The following is a 27759-nucleotide window of genomic DNA, read 5'->3' as shown; positions in this document are numbered from 1 at the left end:
ATAGTATAATACATTATGTAGGTATGAATAAAAAAAACACTGATCAAAATCCACATTTCAGCTTTATGTCTGCGCGCACTGGACAAAGTAACCAAATAGTGGTTAATATTATGTCAATACAAAAGTAAAAAAATAATTTCAACGTTAGTAACCTATATGTTAATCTGAGCGGAGAGTTCACCTCGCTTAGCACATCGGTTCAATAGGCAATGCTTTATAAATACATTTTATTCCTGTTACACTTTGAAGTGGGGCAGTTATCTAGAAGGGTTAATTAGGCGAAAGATTCACACAGCCAGTGAACTGTGTGAGCATGTTAGACAAATTATCACGTATTATAGAACAAAGACATCGTTTTTCATATTGCATTTTCATTTTTACTTTGAGGTAATTTATTTCAATGTTGTGAGGCAATAAAAATCTGACCATTATAAAATATATAATTATTGTGTGAGGTAAGAATGCCGTTATTTTATCCTGCTGGCGCCTACTTTGTCCTAGTGGTCCTTTTGTTATTGTAGGGTCTCTATTCGAATGGATGTTTGGGAATTATTGCTATTCAATATAATCTCATTCCCACAGATAATATAAGTATTAATACTGATTATGATAATATATTATAAGACCCGGCTCGATGGTTATAATTTATTTTCAGGACTTTTTATCAACAGAGATCGCAAAATATATTGCAAATATAAAAAGTAAATACAATCGCACATTTGTCAACAATATCGGTAGGTAAATAAATAATCAGTGCCTTTTCAAGCGACATAGGCAAATACGTGGTAAATATTCCATTTCCGTGCCCTTTTAGATTGGCTCAATTGACCGAAACTTAATTTTCACTCGAATGGAGATTGAATGTGTACGATGAGTTTTAAATGGGCACTATATTTTCTATCACCAAAATTTATATTTGTCATCAAGTTGTATCACCTGACACCTAATAGATAGATCTATCACCACGAAATATTTTCGTTCTCAGATAAACAAAAATTGTTCCCAGGTATGAATTATCAAATTAATGTTAATATATGTGTAATATAAGAGATCGATAACCAATAAAATTATATTGCATTACATGAATATAAACTTCGTTCTTATAATAACAGTTTTGTTACTTAAATAATAGCTCTGTGCTCAGAATGGTAGATCGGTCACCAAATAAATCGATTATCGATCCCTGACTGCGACTCCTTTTTATTTGATATTTTGTCACCTATACAGTAGTAACATTTTATTTCGTTCAGATAATAAATTAATAGTATTCGTTATCAATTTAATACATCAATTTATAATTTTAATGAAAAAATGATCAAAGGGGCGGAGACAAATTGGCGCGCTTTAAAAATTGACATGTGCAAACATATTAAAAAGCTGGCCAACCCCCCACCAGAAGCAAAAAATGTGCTTATCGGTCAGAAAAGAAAAACGGGGCGCCCTTCGAAATCCAAACCAGCGCTGATTATTCAGTAATTATTGTTTTTTAACAATAAATATTGATTATTTTAACTTTAATTAAGTGTTTTATATACAATTATGCTAAACATTAGTCAGCTATTAAACCAGAGCTGATTATTCAGTGGTTATTATTTTTAAGAATAAATATTGATTATTTTAACTTTTAGTAACATAATATTATGATTTATTGGTGATCTCTTTAAATTATTTTGCTTAAATACTTATTAGGACACACCTATTATAATACATACAAAAACATTTATATGGTACTAGACCTTATATCTCAGGATTTTAGGTGATTTATTGTGGAACTGATTTTGCATTGTTTGGTGACTACATTTTGGTGACAGATCTACTATTTTGAGGACAAACCCTATTATTTAAGAAACACAAAACTAATTAAATTGGTGATAGCTTAAATGATACCCGTTTTAAATCAAGAAATGAACAATTTATTAATGACTCTTTCACGGAATGATCTTAATCCGAGATCAGAAATCTTCCCAGAAATAATACTGAGGAGACTGAGGAGTGAGGAGGTCCTATTACTATTCTTCTTATCGAAGCATAATACAATAAAATTAGTGTTTAATTTTTTCGTAATATACTATTTGCGTTACTGTAATTTTAATTTTATTTCATACATTCTATCACAATGTTTCACAGTTATCTAAAATCGATGAACCTACTCCATTCAAAAACAAATCCGAATTAAGCCCATGTGAATATACAAGTGTATAGAAAATTGAGTTTATATTTCCGTACCATAGGCACGTTTTACAAACCCGTAGCACCGTTTCTATTTCGATTATTGAAATATTGGAAATAAAATAAGCGCTATCACATTTCCACGCGACAGGCGGAAATAAAGCCGCGACGATTCGACAAGGCATCAGCGGTGTGAGGCGTCACGTCAGAGACGATGCAAATACCTGTTTAATAGAACTAACATTATTTATGCCTTTGTTATTTTGTACATTTGACGCGACAGACGAAGATTAAAAGTAACCGAATGTAGTATTTTGTTCTGATTTTGTATGAGTTTCTTAAAACTATAACCTTATAAAAGTATTTTGTTAAATAGGTTTGAAGAGAAAAACATGTAACTCTATATAACTACACTGATACGAAGATTGATTTCTTTATCATGATAATATAAGAAATAACAGAAATTTTGAAATCGCAGAATCCCAATTTCGTGTGGCTTAGGCATCAACAGGCTTCACTCGTGTGTAATTTTCCGATTAATTTTTGTAGACTTTGAAAATACAAATAGAGCATAGCAAACCTTGTTCTATGTTGGTAATTATGCCCTATAACCTCTTTGCAGTTAACTCGCATAATTTGCTTTGCTTGATTGACCGCCATGACCGAAAGCCAAGTGGACATTGTAGGTACTTAATTGAAAACAACGTGTACTTTAACAATACAGTTATTTTCTATAGTTTAGATATTATATCATTGTTCTAAACCACGTTACGTCATATGAAATGTATAAAAGCCGACTCGCTTATATCTGGTACAGCTTCCAATGAAATTATATGTAGTAAAAGGCGAGTTCCAGCCTTTTAAGCGTCGCGCAAGAAAACGATATTTGTCCCGCTCCATACATTTAATTTTCCCTACCTTTACGGTTACTCTTTTACCTCGTTTCTTAGCTGCACATGTTAGTATGACAGCCAGAGGAAGCAAATCTTTTTCTGTACGTTTTGGAACTCAGCATGCAAGACGTTTACTAGATTCTGGGAATTAAATTACTTGACGCACGTGTACTTGTCGTCTCTGGGGCATACAGGCTTGGAAGTTAAATGTCCCTTATTTGACACTCAACTGACTCGCCGTACACACTTGACAACAACAGTATTCAGTCAGTTATAAAGTGAGGATATGCTAATATTACGACTCTATTGTTATATCTCCGCTCCTAATACATACATGATACAAACATGCAACAAATAGTAAGATTAGGGAATTTGTGCACCTTTGTACAAGACTACCATCAAAATCTGACTTCTACCATTTATAAAACAAACTCTTATGAAACATCAATTAATTATAGAGAATGTAGAGCCAAAAATGAGATACATAAATTATAACAATTTAATACAAATAAAAAATTATGTTAGTGTTTTTTTATAAATTTTAGAGTCTTGCAATTTTTTGTGTTTATTGGTTTAAATCTAACATGCTTACAAAATCTTGTTTCACAATGTTTATGGCCACACCTGCTCCTACAAAACGACTAGACTGGTTCCCATTTTGCAGTAGATATGAAAATAAGTCGTAAAGTATATCACCGATAGGTGATAAGAGTGTCCTGGGGCCTTAGCCAAACGTCAAAACGCCAAGGAATAGAATACGCTATCGATAGAAATTTACATAAGCGTATGATGTTTTGCATAAGGATTCGGTCACCCTACCAACGACAACGACGACCACGAACAAAATTTTCATCCAGTCGCAATTAAATAAAATTGTGCAAAACACAATTAAAAATGAAATTTAAGAATTTCCTGTCGTATTGGTGTTTGGAAAAAAAAAATTTGAGATCAATGGATAAACAAACAGGTTTTTCATAGAAACGGTGGCTCCTAGAAAAAAATGTATTTAACCTTTTTTATAGATAATTAGATTATATACAATTTTGGTTCAGGTGATTGTATGATAAACTTACCGTCTCGGCGAAAATCGCAAAAAACCCTATTTCTTTTTATTAATTATTGACCTCGAATTTTTTTATTCCTGAGTACCAGAATGACGGGAGATTTTAATATTGATTTTGAACAAATTTCGGCAAGATTGGAACTTTGGTCGTGGTCGTCTGCGTCGTTGGTAGTGTGATCGAACCATCACCAAAATGTCATGAGCTTATGTCAATAATTAGCGTTAGCAGTTTCTATTCCATGGCGTTACGTACGTTTGTCTAAGGCCCCCTTTTTTTATTTTTTTTTTATAGTGGAGAATGCATATAGGCATACCCAGGGCACTCGGGGAAAGAGCCCTGGGTTATGTCGGACTCACCCTGCTGAGTGCAGGGACCTACCGACTAAACTCCACTGTGTTCCGCCGTGCCGCTTTATAGACGGGGCCGCGGGTATTCGGTAGAACCGCGTCCGCGGACTTGTCTAAGGCCCCTGGCAGAACAACGTTTGCCGGGCCAGCTATTATGATATAAATTGATTAATCGAGTTTAGATGTTAGGATTCCATTATCGGATATCACACTACAGCGTTACAATATAGAATAAAATTGTGATAAAATGTTCAGTAGATCAAAATTGAAAATAGTCAAAGGGTTGTCCAAACAAAGGATTAAGAGAACACACGATTGCCAAATCTGCTTTTTAGTTTGTTTTCTAGATTCTAGAATATTCCCTTTATATGTAAAAACACTTCAATTAAAAATTACAAACTTTTTTTATTTAATTTTATCATAGAATGTACTTACAACAACCCATAATATTATGGCTATATTATTATCTTGTCCTTAAGATTAATGATAATATGTGTAAACATTAAAAGAAACTATTTTTGTTATATTAATAATAACAAGGACAATTTATTACATTTTAGACTACGGACAATGCAGACTTATAAAATTCAAGTTACTAGGGAGAAAACATTTACGTAAGAATTTCCTTTTGAAATAAAGAATGTTATTATTTCAGAGAAACAAGTACTAAAAACTTCGAAATCATCATTATCCTATATTAACTATAATGCATTTAACTCTACATTTTTATCTAGTTTGAAGAAAATTATTAGCCCAGGAGAAAATCTTATTGAAAAGAAATTTTGTAGATTGCTTCGACATATTCAGTGCCATGTTTTAAAAAACGTCTGAGGTTTTTGTTGCTCTAGCATTAGAAGCAATTACCGATAGGAGTTCGGCCGGTCGCCACATATTTGAGCCATTGATCATTTTAAGGTATTTTTATTATGTATCCGCTCATATGCTTCAGAAAAAAAAAATGACCCCTTGCTTTGTTCCGTGCATCCACAGTTGCAATAACACGATCGCAAATCTTGTTTCGTGCAACTGTGGTTGCAAAGCGACTTTCTTATTTCAATTGATTATAAACCTTATTTCATACTCTCAGAGTCTAATTTTTACGTATTTAAACTAAAGACAACTAATTGATTCATCTATTTCTACCCAATACTACCAACCTTTCAAACAGAATTTTGAGAATATCTTAGTTTGTATCTTACGTGTCTTAGAAGGAAGTGTTAAAATATGCCGTAATTGTTGTATTTTATTGATTTCTACTCGTGTTTACTTACCAAATTATTCTCTAACATGTGTTTTATTGTTATAAAGCAATATTTTAGTGACCGTTGTAATAAATATGTAATTAAGACGACTTTAAAAGTTAGTAGACTTTAGACGATTTCATAACTTTTAAAGGTATATGGTAATCATGTATTGTTAAAATAACACAGATTTGTATAGTATTATTTCAATAGCAATCGATTACAATCAATATATTTGAAGTACTCCTCTCGCGGAACTCATAAATTAAGTTTTAATAGCGGTGGGTCGAACGCGCGGCGCACGTTCCAGAGCACTAGCAAAGTAGGCTACCTTTATTTTTTTCGGAAGCAATTTAGCGTATTTCATTTTTGCAACTGTGGTTGCACAAAGCATATGAGCGGGTATTTACATAATATTCATTTTTTTCATTATGTATTTATTATAGTTTTGTAGGATCTATGGAGTATGATACAAAGTGATCTTTTTCAGAGCCCGATTATGCCGTGGACGTTGAGGATATGGATGATGAACCCTCCCCACAATATGTTGTTAAATTGCTTGAAAACAATGAAGTACCTCCTGATGCTTATGAATACAAAATTATTAAGAAAAAGAATTCCGTTCCCCGATCCACTACTAAAAAGGAATCCGCATTTCGTGAGAGAAGTCAACATGCACACTTTCCCACTGTTCGCAAAATAAAATTAAGGTGCACATATATTTTCTCTACCTATGCTACATAAACACACTGTCATAATTATATGTATATTTAGTACTGAATCATTGCATCTGTACAGTCACGTGGTCTCCTCTGAAAATCAGTGCAGCAATACATTTTAAATAATGGTTGCTGCTTTGCTGACGGGGAGTCCTTTTTGCCACCATTGCTATCTTTTTTTTCTGTTTTGTGTGTTATATTACTAAGATTTATATTTTTTTACATGGTGGCAAATAAAACGCTTTCTATTTCTATATTTGGATCAATTAAACTTCATTGAAAAGTCTTAAACATTTAATAACAAAATGAACAATAAAACATAATTATATACCTACCTAATACATTTTCCTTCATTAATCCTTCTTTTGCACCGTTTTTATTAAACACGTCATTCTTTTAGCTGCCCTCCAACATCGTTTTATTAAAAGTTAATAAGACCAAAAACAACCAGCTTATTTTCTGGCTTGTGTGCTCGTTCAGGGCACTTGTATACAAACTACAAAGCATACTTGTTACACGAGTGCTAATTGCGAACATGCAGTATCCATTCTCGTTGAAAATAATGCTTTTATAATATTTGACGCTCATTTTAGATAGATATTCTGTACTAGAAGGAAAGTTGGTAATTTATATGTGGCTGCCTATTAGCACAATAATATGTTTTTAAAGAGTATTGCAGTAAAACTGTTCACCTAAATGAATATAAAGCAGATTAATTTTATTCAAGATTCTACTAATTGTACTAAAATATAAAAATTAATTGAAAATTAATAATTAACCACCTATTTTCTCTCACGCTAAATTTTCTTATTAATTTTTGGTAAGCTTCTATTCTAATTCAATTAATCTTACTAAAATAAATCAAATAAATGTATCAGTTAATATTTGATGTACTACTACTAATCAACCCTTTAAAGGGTAAAGGGTAGAACTAAATTCGCTAAGATAACTGAATTTTGGGATCACAATTGTCTTGTCTATATCCGGTCTATTTGCAGATATTACTTAAATATCTTTGTGCAAAATAAATAAGCTATTGACCATGACTTATACAGAATTAGGAAAACCAGGAAGCTATACCTACTAGACTGAGCCACCTTTAGCATAGAATTTAAATACAATATAATTAGTAGGTAATAAAACATTTTTGCAGATTTATAAACTGATAAGCGTGAGATCGCAAATGTAAATATTAGATTGCAAAACTATTGTGTATGTTTTATGTATGTTGATGCTGGGTCTTTACGAAATAAAATAATCTGTATTTAAAAATAGAAGCAACTGCAATGAGACTTAAAACTATATATGCATATTCTAGGGACTACAAGAACTCCCCGTCATTTAACTAAGAAGAATAACAAGATATATTAAAAGCACAAACGAAAAGTGTAACTTCGGATATCCTAGGTAGGATAAATCTTCCCCTCAAATATCATTTAGCTATCATATTAACTATCTAGATATAAATTATACTACAATAGTATAATATGGAATCACTTCGAGGTATCGCTAATTGATTGTTCAGCAAAGCCTCTTATGTAATACAAGCTCAAATGCTATTGGTGGAACGCTTAACTATGTTGTAAGAGAGATTTGTTGATTCCGTGATCCATGTTGCCATTTCAGAATAACTACCTATATATACCCTGAAACTTTAGTATAAAACATCCCATTAATGAAATAAAATATATTTATGCTAAAATTTTCCAATAAAAGGCGTTCACATAACACATTCTTATATAACAAGCTGTGTCATTCAATAAGAACAACATAAAAAATTCCACCTCAATTAATGAACACCAGCATACCAAATTGTTTCGTAAGACACAACAAGTTTATAAATTATATGTCCAAATACTTCGGTATTTGAAGGTTAATCCGAAACAGAGAATGCACTTTTACACGTGGAAATTTGGAGGCTTATATCAGTAACAAACTCTATAGGTAGGTACCTAGAGTAACAAGGGTACGGCCGTACGGGTCTTCACAAAATCATACTTCGTAAGGAAGCGATTCATAGAATTGCTTTTCTCTTTCTGTTATTATAATAAAGATACCTTTTGTCAAGAACGTGGAATAATAAGGAACAATAATTTATACGAAGTTGGCAGTCCTAAAAGAATTCACTTTTTGTGTTTTGAAGAGAATATAAGTAGTTAGGTAATAGATAAGAATTAGAAGCTGGGATATAAGGCATAATTTGCATCAGCGGTTGTTATTATTTTAATATAATCTGTAACATCTGTTGCGCTTCCTTCAAGGAAGAAGAAAATATGTATTAGTTTCAAAGCTCATCATTCATCAATGAGCCTAGCAGTAATATTTTGTGTTAAGATTTAATAAGACCTTACACACATGAAATATCTATCGTAGGTAGGTACCTACTAATAACCACGTTTAACTTACACTGGTTTTCCTTTCCACATAAACTACACTTGATGCCATGTTAATACCTAATAATTAAATCAGCAATACGCAAAATACTCGAATTAAAAGCTGCCAATATAATTGCCAAATAATCATAGAGAGCCTGTTCACTGATCCATCGTGACTTTGCTTTCATTACCTGAACAAAACAGAGTGTTTTCCCGTTAAATTGAGCGTTGAGAGGCAATATGAACTGGTTGTCTGTACTCGACATGGCGACCGACAGATCAGGCGTTTTTCAATTAAAACCTCCGTCGCTATCTTGAATCCTATACAGAATTTTGATAAACATTTAACAAGTTTCGTGACTGTAGATGCGTTTTAGCTTCCGATATTGAAATTATTTTTTGGATGGAAAAATTGTTACGGCGTAAAATTGATAGGTATATTTATGTAAGAGCTTCGATAGATAATAGGTATTTCATAATTATTAATTTTATTTTAATGTTGACATTAGACTAACTTTACATTAGATTTAACACCTGTAAAAGTATGATCTGTTCAATAGGGTAAGGTCTAAACATTACCTAAACATAATATAGGTTACCGTTAATTTAGTGAAGCAGCTTTTCTGTCAGATAATGTTCAATAAATGGAATATTGTAGTTTTATCAACAGGCAAAAGAACTTAAACCCATACGCGATTAAAAAACGAAAATGAAACGTGCAAAACTTACGCAATACCTCTTCAATTGGGATTAAAAGTTAAGCTCCTATGAAACCTATTGTAGTCATACAAGTTCCCTTATAAATCTTCCCTAGGGATTTTGTGATGAACTTATAAAGTCCTATAAGATTAGGTATGTGTATGTCCTATGTATAATTTTTTATCTATCTAATATTACCTATGTGAACATGAACACATGTGAAAAGAATAATCTATTTCTCAAATCCATCACTAAAATCATTTTATTATAACATTATTCAAATTTCTGTATTCTGGTTCCCTAGAGATACGTTACATTATACTTACCTAAATGTCTCCTAAGACAAATATTATCTGTATGTCAATTAAGCATCTTGTAGTTGCATCCAATAACGACGAACCAACATCGTCATACATCAACATACCATGATGAAGTACGCCATCCTTATAGTACGTAGTTATCTAAATACGCCTGATGTTTTTTATTTATTAAGTTTTTCAATTTTCTAAAGTTATTATCATAAACCAAGCGGAAACGTATGCAATGCAACGAATTAAAACCAAAACGATATTGTAATACTATGCCAAAACATAGAACCGTAAAATACATATAAGTGAAGCAAAATTAAATTACAAATAACTAAACGAAGGAATGAATTTTTTTTCTTTGCATAATTATAGTTTTTGATATTATTTTGTATTGTACAAAAAGTGTACAAATATCTAAAAATCAAATTTATAATTCAAATTAAAATTTTTATTTGATAGGTTCATCGCCAAAAATGACTTCGGTGATATTATAAGATTATACCCACATTGTACCTTTTATTCCTAAACTTCATCAATTATTTATTTATATTATTTTAACCCCTTAGAAAATAAACACAATAAAACAACAAAACAGGTACAAATTGTTATTAATAAAATTTAAAGTATCTAGGAATAACGATTTATGATTCAGCACTATATTACTAAAAATAAATTAACATATAAAATCTACTACTAATATTATTCAGGAAATAATATGTTTAAGTATCACATTCAAATTTATTTCATACAAACAGGAAAATGAATATTTTTTATGATTAGATGGCCTTCAAGATTTGGACATATTATTCAATTAAAATTACCATTTTTAAATAATTTTATTACGGAATTTAAATCACACCATAATACATATTCAGAAGTACAGAGTTAAAAATATTTATAAACCTGTACAGTAGGTTCATATTCCATGAATTTATCCCAAAAAGAATCCATCCGTACTTCTATAATTTAAACAAGAAACAAAAGAAAATGTATTGAAAAATAAATTTTTACTATTTAAATAAAAATTTTAAAATAAAATATTCATTTTCATTATATTACACAAAACAGTGGTTAATTAATACAACTCATACAAACTAACTAGGTAATAAAAAATAATAATTATCACAGATAGTAGAAAGACGCAGGACCTATATAAGCTTAATAATTAATATTTTTTGGATAAATTCTAGCCGAATAGCTCTTTTTTCTCACAGAAACCTTTAATAAATAATTTATCCTAATCGGAAGTAAAAAATATTCTTGGCAATACATTTGCAACCTTCGTTTGACAAATCCGTACACCGGAATTGACTTTGACCTCAAATTTACACCTATCGATCACACTTTGTCATGCTAAATTTTTTTATACAACACAGTTACCGTAAAGACACTGCTTTTAAAATATTTATCACTGGTTCATTAATATAGTTGTTTACACGAGAACCGTAAACAAACTCAAGGTGGCTAAATTCGGCGCTTTTACTTATAACCACAACCTGTTCAATACTGTTTAATTTGCTTTTCAATGTGTTCACGTCTTCTGTATCACCGAACCAATCCACTTCACTCACAAATAACGTAATTGGTACGGAAATCATTGAAACATTATATTCTGGTGGCTTAACGGATGAATACATTTCTTTATTCCTCTCGAACCCATAGTCGTATCTTTGAAATCTTTTACTGGCGTAAATTTGAATGAAATGAAAAAATGTTTTCGCCGATGTTCCCGCCGGTATGTGACTTGCTATAATAGGCAGTCTCCCAGGTATTAAATCGATTAAATTTTTTAAACCAAAGCCTGAATAATACTCTGCGTAACACAGAAAATTGTACACAGATTTTGTATCGCACACTGTAGCGTGATAGTCTCTTATTTTTTTATTAAAAGAAAACACTTCGTAAACCTTTGCACTTTCAGAAAAGTTCATCAGTTTATTAACAATTTGAGCCCAGAATTTCATTAAGGGATACTTTGTGTACGTTAACCAAGTAACTGGAGCCAATAACAGGGCATGATTTATTTTCTCGTTATATTCAGGTTTCGAGCTGCACATAATTAAAAATGTTGTCGTACCTTGTGAATATCCAATATATGTAAGTTTGGGACGAAACGTTTTATTTAAAATGTAATCAATCGTGGCTGGTAGATCGTGAGTTCCCATCTCTTCGAAACTAAAGTTCCAAAACCGTTTAGTCGATAACATGTTTATATTAGTCTTACTATATCTGTTTCCTCTTGCGTTAAACAACCACACATCAAATCCTGCATTTGCTAATAAAAAAGCCAAAGAGCTTTCGGGTCCAAGAACTAGCCACGAATCCGAACTGTCTCCAATTCCGTGCACTAATAAAATCGACGGTCCCTGCCCTGGTATTCGAAATAAGTTCAGTAAATACCCATCGTCTGTTGTTACAGGATGTACTTCCGCCGGATAATTATACTTTCTTATAAGCCCAACGGAATCGAGGTAAATATCCGATTTGTCACTGTTTTCCCCATTCACACCCGCTTTGGCATCACACTTTACAAAGTAAGGCAAACTCAAAAGACCGCTATAAAAAATATAATAAATTACGTAAAGAAACTTCATTTTCGCGACCGGTGCCAATTAAATGACGACTTAACAGCTAGAAGTGGAAGAAGCTATTACCACCTCGATGCCAAAGCCAATGTCAAGTAAATAATATTAAACTTGAATATAACAAGGTTAGTGAAACTGGTTAACAACAAAATTTATATGGACTCGGAAATAAGTTTACAAAAATAAATAGTATAGGTAACGTAATCTTTGCATACATAATATGCAACCGGACTTTGATAATATTATGATATACCGATCTGGCTAGGATATGTGGAAGTCAAGTGCCATAATTTTTTTTTGCAATAATAATATAATATGAAAGATTTATTAATTGTTTCAGTAATTTTTCTAATTATAAGATACCAATAAAAACTACAGTTAAACTTTAATACTTAATTAATGATTATCTTCTTGAAATAATAGTGCTTAGTGTTAATAAGCATTTCTCTCACATTTTTTGATAATTTTGATTTCAATTGAGCAGGTTTAGCAACGCTTGTTTATTGGAAACCCCGAAATAAAAAGGGATACGAGGGGAGAAACAAATTTCACTCGGGCGAAGGCTACGTCCCGTCCGGTTCTAATGGAGTTAAGTGAATGTTCGTTACCGATTTGTGGATGTGGTCCTGTGGAATCAGTTACCTCTTCACAATTATTACTAGGTAAATTAACGTACCTAGATTTAACATTTATTTTGTTAAAAGTCTTTATGTATTTGATTTTTTTTTGACAGCATAAAAAATAAAAATATAAACTGATTTTTTTAAATCTACATTCAACTTTTTCATTAGATTGGTAATGGTAAGTTTGGAAAAAAAATACCGTCTTTGTGAATCTGTGTGACTTTCATACTTAAGATACAAAAAGATTTTTGCAGTAGGTGCATAAATTTGTAACACCTATTTATTAAGGTACCTAACTTGCACGGTACATAAAAAAAGACCGTACAAGTCACCTTAATAAATTACATATTTAAAATTTACATCACTTATTTAGTAACCATACTCTGTTAAAGATTTATAGGTAGGTAATACAATTATACGTAAACAGATTTCTCACAACTTCCTCTTCCATAATAGGTTGAGTTCATGGCATGGTTAACTAAATTATATACTTATTACATTGCTCCATGGTAGGTATATTATGTACTTATAGGTACTATAATTTTATGGAGGGATTGTTTTCTTGGTCACTACCTATTATAAACTAAATTATATGAAAACGAAGTACATAAATACAAATCTCAAATATATTTTTTATGTAACTGCACAAAATCATATTATTTTGATTTATTGACGTTAATTAAATATTTAATAGTGATTCGCATACCTACTAATACCTCCTAATGCCTCCTGAAATACAATAATTATTTATTTCATGACAAGGGCTATCGTACATTATTAATTGTTATATATAATGTGTTATATAAGTAATGTAGAGAACGGAAAATGTATACCTAAGCGGTGATGGAGGGTTCGGGACTTTGACCGCTGACTGACAATCATCATCAAGATCTGACAAAGATGACATGATTCCGATATACCACTTCAATTTAATTTTCTCTTATTTTTGTAATAACAACATACAACGCTTTTATAGCGGCGGCTCTTAGATCATTAATGATCTAAGCGGCAACTACAATAACTATGTATATAAATTAAACGTCTACTATATTTTTAAAGAAACTTAGCGTGCTCTAGCTCTAAGGCTCTAGCTCTAATTTTAAATTTTATACTTATTTTATAGGTTTAAGTTCTAGACAATTTGCTTGCTTAACTAAAAAAAAACATACTCTATACCTAATGTATAACTCAATCCTCCTTTTAAACATAATAAAGCGAATACATTTATGTACTTAATACTAGCTGTGCAGCGCGGTTTCACCCTCGTGGCTCCGCTCCTGTTGGTCTTAGCGTAATAATATTATATAGCCTATATAATATATTACTCGTGGATAATGTAGCTTTCGAATGGTGAAAGAATTTTTAAAATCGGTCCAGTAGTTTATGGGCCTATTCATTACAATCAAACAAACAAACAAAGTTTTCCTCTTTATAATATTATTAGTGTAGATAAAGCTGAACTCTCTATGTTTAGGTACTATTTACGCGCACTGGGCTATTATATTGACAAGAGAAACAACTGCGTAAATTAAATATTTCACGTTGTTTGTAAACATTTCAGTTCAAGTGGTATGCCGTATGAGCCTCAGTCAATAAGTGAGAGCAAAATAATGTCATACAGCTATTGTTACCTATCACAAATAGCCATTGGAATTAACGTGATTGTGGATATTATAATTGAATGCTCACAATGCGCCATAAATATCGGTTTTCGCTATAATAGAGCTCATTTATAATACGGTAGATAGGAAGGCGAACTTGTGTCAAGGTTTGCGGAAACTGCATGTATCACGTAAGTATTTGTAACATAGTATTAGAGTAACGCAAGTATAACATGTATGTAGGTAGAACTGCGGCAGGCACGTGTTGTAGTTACAGAAATGTAGAGTCAAAAAACCATGGAGTAATAATTATTATCGGTGTACCTACTTACGGCCGAGTACGACCGTTAACAACACGCTAGAAATTCACAACATTCTGGTGTTTTTATTTGGATAAAAGCGTTAAAAATTAGCTAGTTCCAAAAGATATTTCAAATAGTAGTAGTCCTATTTTATTCAATATCTTATATAGTAGACTGTAAGTAAGTAGGTGCATATAGTATATACTTACTATTAAAATATTATCTTCGCGATTTTTTCTTATAAATAATTATTTTTTGTTGGACTCTTTAATAGATAAAGTTTATAGTATAACTACCTATTAAGTGATATACCATTTATTATTATTTTGATATTTTTTAAGTAAAATGTGGGTAGAAAATTCCAGGCAAACGGACATAATAGCATATTTGTATTAAAAAGATAGTCTTCACGGATAATCTAATATTATCCGGTTTCCTATACGGACATAATATTATGTGACATTCAAAGTTTTCCAAATCCCTTTTTATTGAGGAGAAAATCATAATAAAGAAGATATTATAAATACCTACCTTGACTGAAATTAATTCGTACAATGAGAATGTCTCAAACTCTATATTTTGTAGAGCACTATTTTATTTTTATAAAAACATAATAGGTCTATCTTTTACTTAACTACCTACTGAATTTTTTACGAAGAATATTTTGTAAATATGATTTTTTATTGTTTATTAACGAAACAATTTTTATTTATTTTAATGTTTTTCGACCTATAATAAAAAATCCCTTGGCTATTTTACATGTCATAAGTTGATAATCTCAACTTAAACTTTACATACTAAAAATCTCGTAGAAGTAATGAAAAAAAGCGATATCGATTCGGATTGTATCCCCTTATAGAAAAATACAGAAGGAAATCTCGTCTTATGTAAGGGCTGTTAATAGCGGTGAATATTATACAGATAATAATCAAAGGTAAAACTCTTGAGTGTCCTCTATCACGGACGTCAATTCACTTAAGAGTCGATCACGCCCGCTTTCTACTAAAAGCTACTAAAAGCCTTCCATAAAAGCAATAATTAAATTGCTGTAACTCAATTTAGTAAGGCGATGCTGCAGAAGGTGCTTCTGAATTCATGTTATTTTATATATTATATGCACGCAACGAATCTCATCTCTATGTTCTTAGCAATTTAGTTCAAAGTCAATTTAATTTGCATCATTTTATATGAATGCTTTTTTAGTAGGTACATAGCTGTTAGTTAGGTAGTTATTTCTTTTTTTTTAAATAAAGTTATGTTATTAAAGTGCCGTAGCTACGTGTCTTCACGAGCTTCCATAATTTTTCCACACAAAAGTAGGTAATATTTTAGATAAGAAATATTAGATATTTAACTTTTACGGTTAAAATGCAGTTTTCTGGATTTGCTTAATGTTTGAAATTTTGAATCTGTGAGGCTGTGTCGTATTAATATTATGGTAATAACTGCAGAAGATCGTACCTAGGTACCTATTCAAAACTAATATCTTTATAATAGTAGGTACCTACTCGCTAGTCATTTCATGCCGAAATGTAGTGAAATAATGGTTGATAATGATAAAGGCTCTGTTTCATGTGCCATTTCTTAGTTAAAAATTGAGTAATGTGAATAATCTACCTGCTCGTGATAGCTGGTGTAGATGACCATAAGTAACTTTAAAAGTATCCAAATAGACAAATTATAAGTCTTGATGTGCATTGTGCACCCTGCGTGATTAGTACTCTTCTGATATCCAAGATACAGGCAATTATAGCCTAGTTTGGATCTCAATGTACTCTGTAAACTAATCTTACTGTAATGATCTCATTATCAATGTTATGTTTAAATGTTTTTTTGTTAATAAAAGTTTTTAATTTTTTTATTTCCATAGATTTAAGTTCAAAAGCACTTCCATCCTAAAAACATCGTTAACAGACACGTTACAGATAATATTATTAATCCATCAGCAGCACAGATCTATATCAGTGTCATTCCCTGTGGTCATTCCTGTCTGTCATTCTTATGTCATCCGTCAACTGTCATTGTTGTGTTTACATTTGGTTTACATCAACAGCGTACCTACCTACAATAATTTTAGTCCGTAATTAAAAAATGTGTTCAATTAATTATAATTTATGCTTAATGGTTCAATAATATGATAAAAAGTATGCCTTCAATACAATAATTACTGAATATGGAATAGAGTATAGCACTATAAGATATATTATAGCCTTGTGTAGTTTTGATAAGTTTTTTAGTATTAATTATTGTTATCGTGAGTTAAAGAGCAAAAGGTCTTCAAACTCGGTAATCTTGAACCAATTACTATTATTTCATCACTGTTTCATGTCAATCATATCACATTCAATGTTGTGTATGTAATTTTATTGACTTTCTATTTTTGCAGGTATTAATAAAAATGATTTCCCTCAGTAAAGTTATAAACCATGAACATATGTTAGATATTTGTAAAGAATTTAGTAGATTACGAGGTAAGTAAGTTATTAAACAAGAAAACTTAATTAGTTAAAAGTTATGATTGTTATTAATTTACGATTACAATATTCCAGATAAATGTTATTTAGAAAATGCTGGAACTGCATTATATCCTGCGAGCCTCTTTCAGAGAGTGAATGAAGATTTATTGAATAATGTTTATATGAACCCTCACTCTGATAAGTATACAAAAGACTGTGTAGAGCAGATAAGATGTTTAATATTAAAACATTTCAATACAAATCCATCCAATTATACTGTGATATTTACATCTGGTACCACACAATCTCTGAAATCAGTCCTTGAATCATTTCAATTTAATTGCCAAGAAGATGAATTGAATCAAGGATCTTTTATGTATTTAAGTGAGAATCATACATCTGTTATTGGTTTAAGGGAATTAGCTAAAGAGAAAAATGTTGATGTAATTCATATATCACAAGAGGAATTTTTAAAGTCAGTTAAGACTGTACCAAAGTCTACAGGCGTCCAACTGGAGAGCAAAAAAGGCAACTCTCTAATTGCATACCCGGCACAAAATAACTTTAATGGCTATAAGTTTCCATTGGATTGTATTGAAAATATTAAAAATGGTTGCTTAAATAGTTACTTGAAGAAACAATTATGTGCAACTAACTGTAACTGGTATGTCCTTTTGGATGCAGCTTCATATGTATCTACGAATATGTTAGATTTGTCAGTACATCAACCAGATTTTGTTTGTTTGTCATTTTATAAAGTATTTGGGTACCCAACAGGCCTCGGAGCATTGATAGTGAATAACAAAGCTATTTCAGTATTAAGTGAAAAGAAATATTTTGGAGGCGGAACAGTAGATATTGTTTTGAGCAATGAAGATTTCCATGTCAAAAGGGAGAGTTTATATGAACGGTAAGAAGTAATTTAAATATAAACAAGTATCATTATCATTATAATACTTAGTTATTTGCATAACAATGTAGTAAAGGTTTTATTGAAATACTTGGTTTAATTTTACAGGTTTGAAGATGGTACAATTTCCTTTTTATCAATTATTGCCTTGAAGCACTGTTATGATACTTTATATTCGTTAATACCAAAAGTGGTTAACAATGACGTTATGGAAACTGTATCACATCACACGTTTTACTTGGCTCAAGACTTATATACTCAGCTGTGTAAACTTAAACATGAGAATGGAATGATGGCCGCTGTGTTATATGTGGATTCCGATTTTACTGATGTACAGACACAAGGAGCAATTGTTACTTTTAATCTTAAAAGAAATGATGGCTCTTTTATTGGTTATGCAGAGGTTAGTATTATGAAATATTTCCGATTATAAGAAGAGATATTATTTATTCATGAAAAAATTCACTTCACAAAAGAATGCTATTAGCTAATATGAAATCTTTGTTCAGTTTCAGCATATGGCAGATTTATTTAATATTAGTGTACGAACAGGCTGCTTTTGCAACGCTGGAACATGCCAAAGACATCTCAATCTCACTAATAAAAGTATGAAAGCTATGTATAAAGCAGGACACAAGTGTGGTGATGATTTGGATTTAGTCAATGGAAAACCAACTGGTGCAATACGAGTGTCTTTTGGATATTATAACACATATCATGATGTTGATAAATTGATGAATATGATTTGTAAATGCTTTGTGAATACCAAAGTAGAAAAACCACAAAGAACACTGAATATTTATAAAAATATTCAACAGGCACATAAAAGTATGTCAATATATGATAGAAAATTCGAAGACTGCTTAGATGATGGGACTTACATAAATATAAATAATAACACTACATACACATTTAACCCAGAAATGCTCCTAACAGAAATTGCTATATTTCCTATAAAATCTTGTGGAGCGTTCAAAATTAAATCAGCTTGGAAAATAGGTCCCAAAGGTTTTGAATATGATAGAGAATGGATGGTGGTTAAAGATAATGGTGTATGTCTTACACAAAAGCAGTGTCCTGAAATGTGCACTATTCGTCCAGAAATTAATTTGGAAAGCAAATGCCTAATACTGCATTGTCATGGTATGTTCATATTGTAATGTTTTATGAAGTAAATATAAAAATACTTGAAAAAATGTCCATGCTCCAATTTTATGTGTACTTAATTGAGTTTATAGAGACGGTTTTATACATATTTTTTATATTGAAATAAGAATAAAATATTAATTGACGTTTAAATTTTAATGATATTTCAGATATGCCTTCCATAACAATACCACTTGATCAGAAAAAGAAAAATGGTTACCAGGAGTCCTCCCTTTGTCGCAGTAAAGTTTGTACTGACATAATAAAAGGTTTCGATTGTGGCGATGAAGCAGCTGATTGGGTTTCCAATGCTCTAGGAATATCATTCTTGCGATTAATACAACAGTCAAGTGATGACAATAGAACACTGAAGAAAAAATCGGAAGACGGCAGTAAATTGTTATCCTTAAGCAACCAAGCACAATTTCTTCTAATTAATAGAGCCACAGTTAATTGGCTAAGGGGTAAAATACAAGATCCATTATTTGATGATGATCTGGAATCTTTAACAGACCGTTTTAGAGGAAACATTATTATTGATACCTCTAAGGAACTTATTGAAAAGGAGTGGAAAAAGGTTATCATAGGAGATCATGAGTTTAATGTAAGTAGCAAAATTCTAATAAATATATCAACTCTAACAGTAAGAATAGACTTTGTATTCAAGAATACTGATAGTATTTAGACTGACAATTTATAAATTCTAAAAAATGCAAAGAATTTATAAGTAACATCAGACAGAACAGGTTAATTAAAGCACTTGGTGGGTTATTAATATTGATAATATTTCAACTATATTGGTGTAAGTATTATATTTTTTCAATATTTTGTAATGTGTTTCAGGTTGATGGTCAGTGTCCTAGGTGCCAAATGGTCTGCATAGATCAGAAGACGGGACAAAAAACTGTCGAGCCTCTTAGAACAATATCTGAACAATTTGGTGGGAAACTAAAATTTGGTGTGTACTTGAGCTATGTGGGTACAGTTAACAGTTCTCTTTCGTCAAGTTTAAATATATTCTCTGAAGTTACACCAATAAATGATGCTATTTCCTATAATATAGAGTAGAATCTACAAATCTACATTTATATTTAATTAGATATTATATAGATACATTATTTTTTCTGTGTTAACACTTTGTTATTATTGTGTTTGATTTTACTTGAGTATTATATATTTAGAAAGTAATTTCTAATTGTTTTTTATACTGCTTTATTTTGAATGTTATCTTGCCATTAGCAAAATTTCAATGAATTTTACATGTATATAATAATTATTTTCTATAAGGTATTGGTAGCTCACAATAGTTCACGTTATATTATAAGCATTGCTACTGCTATGAATGCACAGAGGTCATAGGGAAATTAGTTAATCTTTAAATATATTATGCAGAAAGAAAATAAAAATTATTGTATATGAATTCTATGTTACCAACATGTACTTACTAAGATATAGATTGCATAATAATTCTTCATCTAAGTACAGGTGCAAAATATTCCATACATATTTGTGAAAAATATTTTCATATTAAATTTATAAAAGTAAATAATATATCTACAAAAGCTAGTATAATAATTCATCATAATTGAATTTAAAAAATGTGATAATATTATATAGAAATTAAATATACAGGGAAAATATGAGATGTTTTAATTATATTATATAAATATAAATAAATATTATTGTATTGCACAATTGATTGGTTGTTGTCCTTTAATTTCCTTTGGTTCCGCTCCTTGAGACACTTCACTTACAACATGAACCACCTCGTCATAGTCTGGTAAAGCCATTGTCTGCAGTTTTGAGTAGACCAATTTATTATTGATGACCACCTCAAATGATCCTATAATTGAAAGTGTTACAAAATGTAGTTAACGAAACAGCTATAAATTTACTTATAATAATTAAGCATAGAATCAAATGTAGGTATTATAAGACTTCCAATTTAGGGGTAAGCTAGTTTTGATTCGAATGGAAACATTCAATTAAATTGTTTAATAGACCTTGCCTTCCCCGTTTACAGCTCACACTAGCACTTGTATTTTTTTCTCTGATCCTATTTGCTAAAGCTAAACAATGACCTCCATAATCACAAGCTCCGCTGAAACAATATATTATGTAACACTTAATATACAATAATATTCCTCCGTTTTTACTAGCAGTTTTTTACGATTTGAAAGAAAGATCGATGATAATTGTTTAAAGTACTTATGAATACAAACCAAAATTCAATGTCTATTCTAGGATTGTTATGAGTGGTAATATTCGTGGTTTTTGTATCCATATCTTTTGACTCATATAATTTTAAAAATCATTATATTTATTGTAGTGAGATAATGGAATATACATAACAATTGGGGAGATGATGGATAATATGCCTATCATTTAATAAAATTTTAAATAAAATATTTTAAAATTATTGTTTTGATCAGAAGACGGAATGTCAACAAAAACATAGAATTTTAAATTTTGACATTGACGGTTAAAAGCACAGACTATTCATAAAATATGCACGTTCGCTTATTATGGATAAAGAGTAAAAAATAAATAAGTGAGTAACTTACAAAATTGGAAAACCCAAGGGAAAACCACAACTCCCGCTAGTTAAATATTTTTAAAGTTAAAAGTAAAATAGCTAGGTGGGTAGGTGTCCCATTAAAAATATGATGTAAATTCTCCAGTCTATATTCTAGCTGTTTATTTGGAGACTTTGGTGTACCCTATGGTGTACCACTTCACGAATAAAAAATTAGAAGTGTCAAATCTGACATTGACTATGACAAATGACAATCAAAACTAATTGTTGAAAATCAAAATCAAATTAGATTTTATTTCGTTTTCCGAATATAAATTGAATAAAACATGAATAAAATCTTTTTTTACATAATTTTACAATGCAGCTAATGCATTTACAGTAAACATATTCTCTTTGCTATTCTACGAGTACGGGAAAGGCGATTTATAAAGAAATCCACTACTAATTATTATCTCATGCTAAAAAGTCAATATGGACTACGATTATCTGATTAAATTATTGTGCGTTGGTGATTCTGGGGTTGGAAAAACAAGTTTTCTTTATAAATACACCGATGGAGTTTTTCATACCCAGTTTATATCGACTGTGGGCATAGATTTCCGCGAAAAAACAGTGGTAAGAGATTTATAAACATACCGGCACCGTTTCTATATTAATGAACTGTTGATTATCATATGCTATTGTAAACGATTTCGCTTATTTAGGTATATAATGTCTTGACTCTTGAAGCAGTACTAATTATTTCAGTATAAGAAAATGACAATTGACAGCAGAAATTAGTACTGCTTGTCATGTCCAGGTAGGTATTGCCTGATAAAATCAATGCAGTAACTAGTTAGATTTTTCCATGATTGAAAAGCAAATAAAAGTGACTTCACTTACTTCTGTATAAATGTACTTTATAAAATATGTATACGGATAAACATACAAACCGTACAGAGATAAAGAATGATCATATTTACAAGAGTGATTTTTTAGGTTTACCAACAAAATGGGAGACAACATCGCATACATCTCCAATTGTGGGACACAGCAGGACAAGAAAGGTATAAAATAATTGTATTCATGTCATTATATAGTAATAAACTATAAATTAAAAAATAAAGAATTTCTATATTTTATCGGCATATAAATAGGTAGTATGAAAGAAACATAACTAACATAAATCTATTTATCAGCTAACTTCCTCTAAACTGTTTCATATAAACCCTTAATATTAATTAGTAGTATATTTATTGTGATTTTGTTTGGATATAACTAAAATAATTTTGTATTATTTTGTCTCACAATTCTTGTAAAAGTGTTTGTATGTTTCAGGTTCAGGAGCCTTACAACGGCTTTCTACCGTGATGCAATGGGATTTTTGCTGTTGTTTGATTTGACTAATGAAGCATCTTTCCTAGAAGTGAGAAATTGGATTGAGCAATTGAAGGTACGACCAAGGTTATTTGAAAAATGTCTTTTATATTATTTTCCTGACGTTTCGCAAGCTTCGCAGCGAGAAGGCATTCAAAAACTGTTAAAATCTTTTATTAAACTCATGTTAAATCTAGAAAATACTATGAAACCACATTATCAAAATTTCATGAAATATGATAAGTTTACGGATGTTCACTTCCTTTCAAAATACAACATAATATTATAATATGTGACATAATTACGACCTATTAAATAACAGCAATCATTTCAATATTATCATTACATATAACAAAGATCAATAAGAATGTGTGCGTGTACTAGTGTACACACATAAGAAGTGAAACTTCTTTATGACCTTATTTGTCAAAAAATAATTTACTATATGCAACTTTACAGAAATACGTGGAATCCCGCGTGGTAGGGATAAGATAAAGATGGCGCGTAACTGAAAAATGTCACACTAAATTTTTTTACAACCCCGATAAAGAAGTTTCACCTCAAAAATTACAATGTTTTCCTTCTTATTAATACGATAATATAAATGTATTATATACTATATTTCAGACGCACAGTTTAAGCGATGATCCAGATATAGTACTGTGCGGCCACAAGTGTGACCTCCAAGAGAAGAGACTGGTCAATCCGAACCGAGCCAAAGAGTTTGCTAAGAACTACAACTTGCCATACCTGGAGACGAGTGCTAAGACTGGACAAAACATTGATCGCGCGATTGAGATACTGCTTGATAAAGTTATGTTCCGGTATGTAATTTCGAATTATTTACATTTTATTTTATTTAGTAATAATTTGTTAAATGTTTTCGTGTTTGAAAATTAGAATAAGAATAGAATAGTAGTTACCTACTTTCGGCTTAAAGAACTTATTAATTATCTCATTAACAAGAACAATACAATATGATCTTTTACACATATGAGAAATTACAATTTTGCGGTTAGTATAACACAATCAGCTATCGAAATTAGTTAAGAACGTCTTTAATTTATTTTTAAAAATAGTAATCGATGAGTACTTTGTGAAGTCATTTATGTATTTTCAATTTTCCTGTTCCTATAGTGATAAGAAACATACATATAGATATTTATAACTCCTTCTTCCAAATTAAATACAACATCTTTGTGGTAATGTGTCCGAATAATTAATGATTTTCGAACCTATATTCAATAAAAAAATTAACCTCATATTTACACAGAGAATCTGATCTGTGTTATTTTAGAAAAGATTGTAACAAAGCCAAGCCCTGTTTTTGCTCTGTCCAAGACTATATCTGTATGTTTATATGTATATATAACCCTTTTCCTTCAATCTTGCATGAATTTTAATCTTAAAAATAGAACTATTTTTTCAGAATGGAATCCTCAGTGGAATACGCGATGCTCTGCGCAACAGGACGCCGCCGTCAATCCCTACAGAAGCTGCAAGCTAAACAGGAAAACAAATTTTGCTCTTGCTAAACTTTTATCTGACATTTTACATTACAATTGTATACTATTTTACAATTCACTTAAGACTTGACTTTCATAGAGCGACAGGGTTTGAAGATTTGCCAAAATTTAAAAAAAAATTATTAGTTTGTATATGTTGCCCTGGAGAAGAATATTTTATGAGGAGGAGAATATTTATGTAATTAGAAAAAAAATGTGCTTTCTTAAAAAACCTGACCAAATTATTGTTTCATCCCGGAGAAAGAGGTTATTATTTATATTAGCTGTAAATTAATTAATTATATGTCGCTCTCAAAACTTCCAAGAGATTCTTAAAATTTATAAAGTTATGCTTCTATAATATTGGCTGGAATCTGTCTTTAATGAGAATCAATTGCTTTTTCAGCATTTGTCCTTATTTACATGAGGAAGCATTTAAGCAGAATATTATTAAGAACTTATATTATGAAGCCATTTTATTAAAATTAAAGTAAATTATAAAATTATATTTATCGCTAAGAATAAAATATCTATCTATTAACTATTATGAATGACCGATTAAAGATTGATTAAAGAGGAAATTAAAGACAAGATTTTTGGGAAAATTCTAATGGACTGATATTAATTTTCGTAGACATTTTCGATATAATATTAACATTTACATAGATCTCGTGATTTACCAAAGATTAAGGTTTAAGATATCACCTTATTATTAAGAAATGAGGGTAGCTTTCAATTATATGCATTCCTCGTTTGTTTTTTTTAAATATGCCTATTTAGAAGATCATAAACCGCGCAAATAATATTATTATGTAAAGTACCTATTATATGTACACATTTTATTTTATTTACAATAATTTATTAGAGCACCTTTAATTAAGATACGTGTTTATGTTTTTATTCTACAATTTAAAATGTTTAAAAATAAAAGGTCTTAAGTGATGATTTCTTTATGCCATAATATAACAAATTCAGGGTAATACTAGTCATATGACTTTGGAGATCTTTATTGTTTTATTATAAATATTGTTTATATTAATAAATAATTATTGATTTTTATTCAAGTTTTTATTATAATAGATAGGTATATTGGAGTGTTATACATTATTATAGATTTAAGTTGCACAAACTGTTTGAGCATTGTTTTATATTATTATTTTTACATATTATGACTTAGTATGGTTCAAAAGTAATTTTTTACGGCATTCGAAAAATCTACTAAGTATTACTTATAAATAGTTATTTATAATTAATTATTGTATGTCTATTTGCCCTATTGTTATTCATTCATAATACGTTAATTAAGTCTAGCTTTGAAAATATTATCAGCAATTCATGAAAAGGCCTCTTAAGGTACCTTATTCACTTTTTATCGTAACACATCCATGTTTTGTTACGCTCTTACTTTCTTCAAATAATGTGAGAGTAAAAGAGATAACAATAAAGCCTTGTATTCATGGTAAAAATTTGTTTAGCAACAAATTGGAATCAAAATGTTGCGGAGATGGTATCAACACTGCACTTAGTAACAATTATGCAAAGTTTCGAAGCAACATTCTTGCCCATCATCAACAATTTTTATCAACTGTTGCTCAACAAATGATTACCATGAATACATGGCTTAACAAAATAAAGACAGTTTGTTTTTATTAGTGAGATTTCTATGATTAAAGTCGGACGTGCCTGATCTATTTGTTAGAATTTACTAAATATATAATATGCATTCCAATTTTATTCCAGGCCTTTCCGTTAATATTAATATACTTAAATTTATGCTCGCTTTTATTGTCGTAGTATTTTGCCTATATACAGGTATCCTGATACAGGGCATAATTATTATTATATGTGGTCAAATTAGCCAATATTTAAAAAAACCCTTTAAAATAGTAGACTACCTGCATCCATAGATTTAAATATAAACCTAGGCATTTTAAAGATTACATCATATCACTCGTTTTATTACTTTATCAAATTTTAATAGTGTTATCAGAATTGTGTGTTTTCAAGTTATAAAATATATCTATTTACATTTAATTGCTTTGGGGTATATACGGATTTGGAGTGATCTCCTATTTTAATCTCGTTATAATAATCCACTCAATGATTATGTATCTATATAATTATTTAATTCAAATTTTAATAAAATAACTACCTATAAAAAATCCTTAATTCGCGCATACCTCATCGCACTATTTATTTATCATGTTAATATCTAGAGTGTTTGTGGTGGATTCCTGACCAAGCTGCCATTTTATATGTGTCAATTTACATAGTATTGTCTATTCGGTATTTTAAATGTATTTATTATTATATAGGTATGAATAAATTGTGCGAAATTATCAATGGTATTTGAATTTTTTAGTGTCCCAATGAATGTTTTTTTATATGCTTTCATCACTATTTGACGTAGATACTTATTAATTATTATACGTCTATATTAATTCTTCCACTCTTTCTCTAAGTAATAAACTTAGAGTGTACTGCACAGTAATAAAACCTATCTGGACATATGGTATTCAACTCTGGGCCTCCGCTAGCGAATCCAAACTAATGTGCATGCAAAGGGTGCAAAACAACATCTTAAGAGTGCTCACAGCAGCACCATGGCACACTCGCAACTCTGAAATTAATGAGTATTTAGAAATGCCTACAATTAAGGAGGAAGCTACAAAATACCTCAAAAAGCACACAAAAAAACTTAGAATGCATCCAAATCCCCTCTCACAGCAATTGCTTAAGCTAAAACGCCTGAAAAGAGCTAATATTGATGTCGAGCTACATTAGTAAGGGGGATTAGGGCACTGGCTCATTCTTATACCGCCAATTTATTCTGATCCAATTCCAAAGTATCTGCTCATAGTCAATTGACTGATCGCAGATGATTAGTTATAAAAAAAAAAATTAATTCTTCATTTATTCAATTT

General features: G+C 30.5%; 4 protein-coding genes across 5 annotated transcripts; 2 read left to right on the top strand and 2 right to left on the bottom strand.

The window, feature by feature from the left end:
- Positions 1-11191: 11191 nt before the first annotated feature.
- Positions 11192-13930, bottom strand: LOC123693253 (lipase 3-like). Its single transcript, XM_045638254.1, has 2 exons — positions 13857-13930; positions 11192-12371 (listed from the first exon to the last, which is right to left on the bottom strand). Exons 1-2 carry the CDS (start codon positions 13928-13930, stop codon positions 11192-11194), a joined length of 1254 nt encoding a protein of 417 aa, XP_045494210.1.
- Positions 13931-14793: 863 nt separating this feature from the next.
- On the top strand, positions 14794-20883 carry LOC123693119 (molybdenum cofactor sulfurase). 2 transcript variants are annotated; one of them, XM_045638078.1, is made up of 7 exons: positions 14794-14815; positions 17313-17397; positions 17476-18292; positions 18401-18695; positions 18802-19435; positions 19609-20042; positions 20282-20883. In XM_045638078.1, exons 1-7 carry the CDS (start codon positions 14807-14809, stop codon positions 20504-20506), a joined length of 2499 nt encoding a protein of 832 aa, XP_045494034.1. In that variant the 5' UTR covers positions 14794-14806; the 3' UTR covers positions 20507-20883. The 2 variants fall into 2 exon arrangements, with proteins under 2 accessions (XP_045494034.1, XP_045494036.1); XM_045638080.1 differs by lacking the exon at positions 14794-14815 and adding an exon at positions 16994-17212.
- Positions 20884-21071: 188 nt separating this feature from the next.
- Positions 21072-21896, bottom strand: LOC123693120 (migration and invasion enhancer 1). The gene is made up of 3 exons (XM_045638081.1): positions 21661-21896; positions 21442-21539; positions 21072-21281 (listed from the first exon to the last, which is right to left on the bottom strand). The coding sequence occupies exons 1-3, from the start codon at positions 21720-21722 to the stop codon at positions 21118-21120; spliced, it is 324 nt and encodes a 107-aa protein (XP_045494037.1). The 5' UTR covers positions 21723-21896; the 3' UTR covers positions 21072-21117.
- Positions 21897-22256: 360 nt separating this feature from the next.
- Positions 22257-26572, top strand: LOC123693383 (ras-related protein Rab-27A). Its single transcript, XM_045638456.1, has 5 exons — positions 22257-22589; positions 22953-23020; positions 23292-23406; positions 23958-24154; positions 24760-26572. The coding sequence occupies exons 1-5, from the start codon at positions 22446-22448 to the stop codon at positions 24863-24865; spliced, it is 630 nt and encodes a 209-aa protein (XP_045494412.1). The 5' UTR covers positions 22257-22445; the 3' UTR covers positions 24866-26572.
- The last annotated feature ends 1187 nt before the right edge of the window (positions 26573-27759 follow it).

The sequence above is a fragment of the Colias croceus genome, chromosome 7 (genome assembly GCF_905220415.1).
Source record: "Colias croceus chromosome 7, ilColCroc2.1".
NCBI lineage: Eukaryota > Metazoa > Arthropoda > Insecta > Lepidoptera > Pieridae > Colias > Colias croceus.
Note: the sequence above shows the minus strand (reverse complement) of the source record. Positions and strands in the feature narration are given on the sequence as shown.

Bases quoted from the DNA above. Each gene is read 5' to 3' on its own strand.
- LOC123693253 (XM_045638254.1), bottom strand. From the start codon at position 13,930: ATGTCATCTTTGTCAGATCTTGATGATGATTGTCAGTCAGCGGTCAAA. The intron at 12,372-13,856 runs GTATACATTTTC...TATTTTTTATAG, and splicing joins AACCCTCCATCACCGCTTAG to CGGTCTTTTGAGTTTGCCTT.
- LOC123693119 (XM_045638078.1), top strand. The intron at 17,398-17,475 runs GTAAGTAAGTTA...ACAATATTCCAG, and splicing joins AGAATTTAGTAGATTACGAG to ATAAATGTTATTTAGAAAAT. The intron at 19,436-19,608 runs GTATGTTCATAT...ATGATATTTCAG, and splicing joins CCTAATACTGCATTGTCATG to ATATGCCTTCCATAACAATA.
- LOC123693120 (XM_045638081.1), bottom strand. From the start codon at position 21,722: ATGGATACAAAAACCACGAATATTACCACTCATAACAATCCTAGAATA. The intron at 21,540-21,660 runs GTTTGTATTCAT...ATATTGTTTCAG, and splicing joins AGAATAGACATTGAATTTTG to CGGAGCTTGTGATTATGGAG. The intron at 21,282-21,441 runs GTCTATTAAACA...TTTCAATTATAG, and splicing joins CTGTAAACGGGGAAGGCAAG to GATCATTTGAGGTGGTCATC.
- LOC123693383 (XM_045638456.1), top strand. From the start codon at position 22,446: ATGGACTACGATTATCTGATTAAATTATTGTGCGTTGGTGATTCTGGG. The intron at 23,021-23,291 runs GTATAAAATAAT...TGTATGTTTCAG, and splicing joins GACACAGCAGGACAAGAAAG to GTTCAGGAGCCTTACAACGG. The intron at 23,407-23,957 runs GTACGACCAAGG...ACTATATTTCAG, and splicing joins ATTGGATTGAGCAATTGAAG to ACGCACAGTTTAAGCGATGA.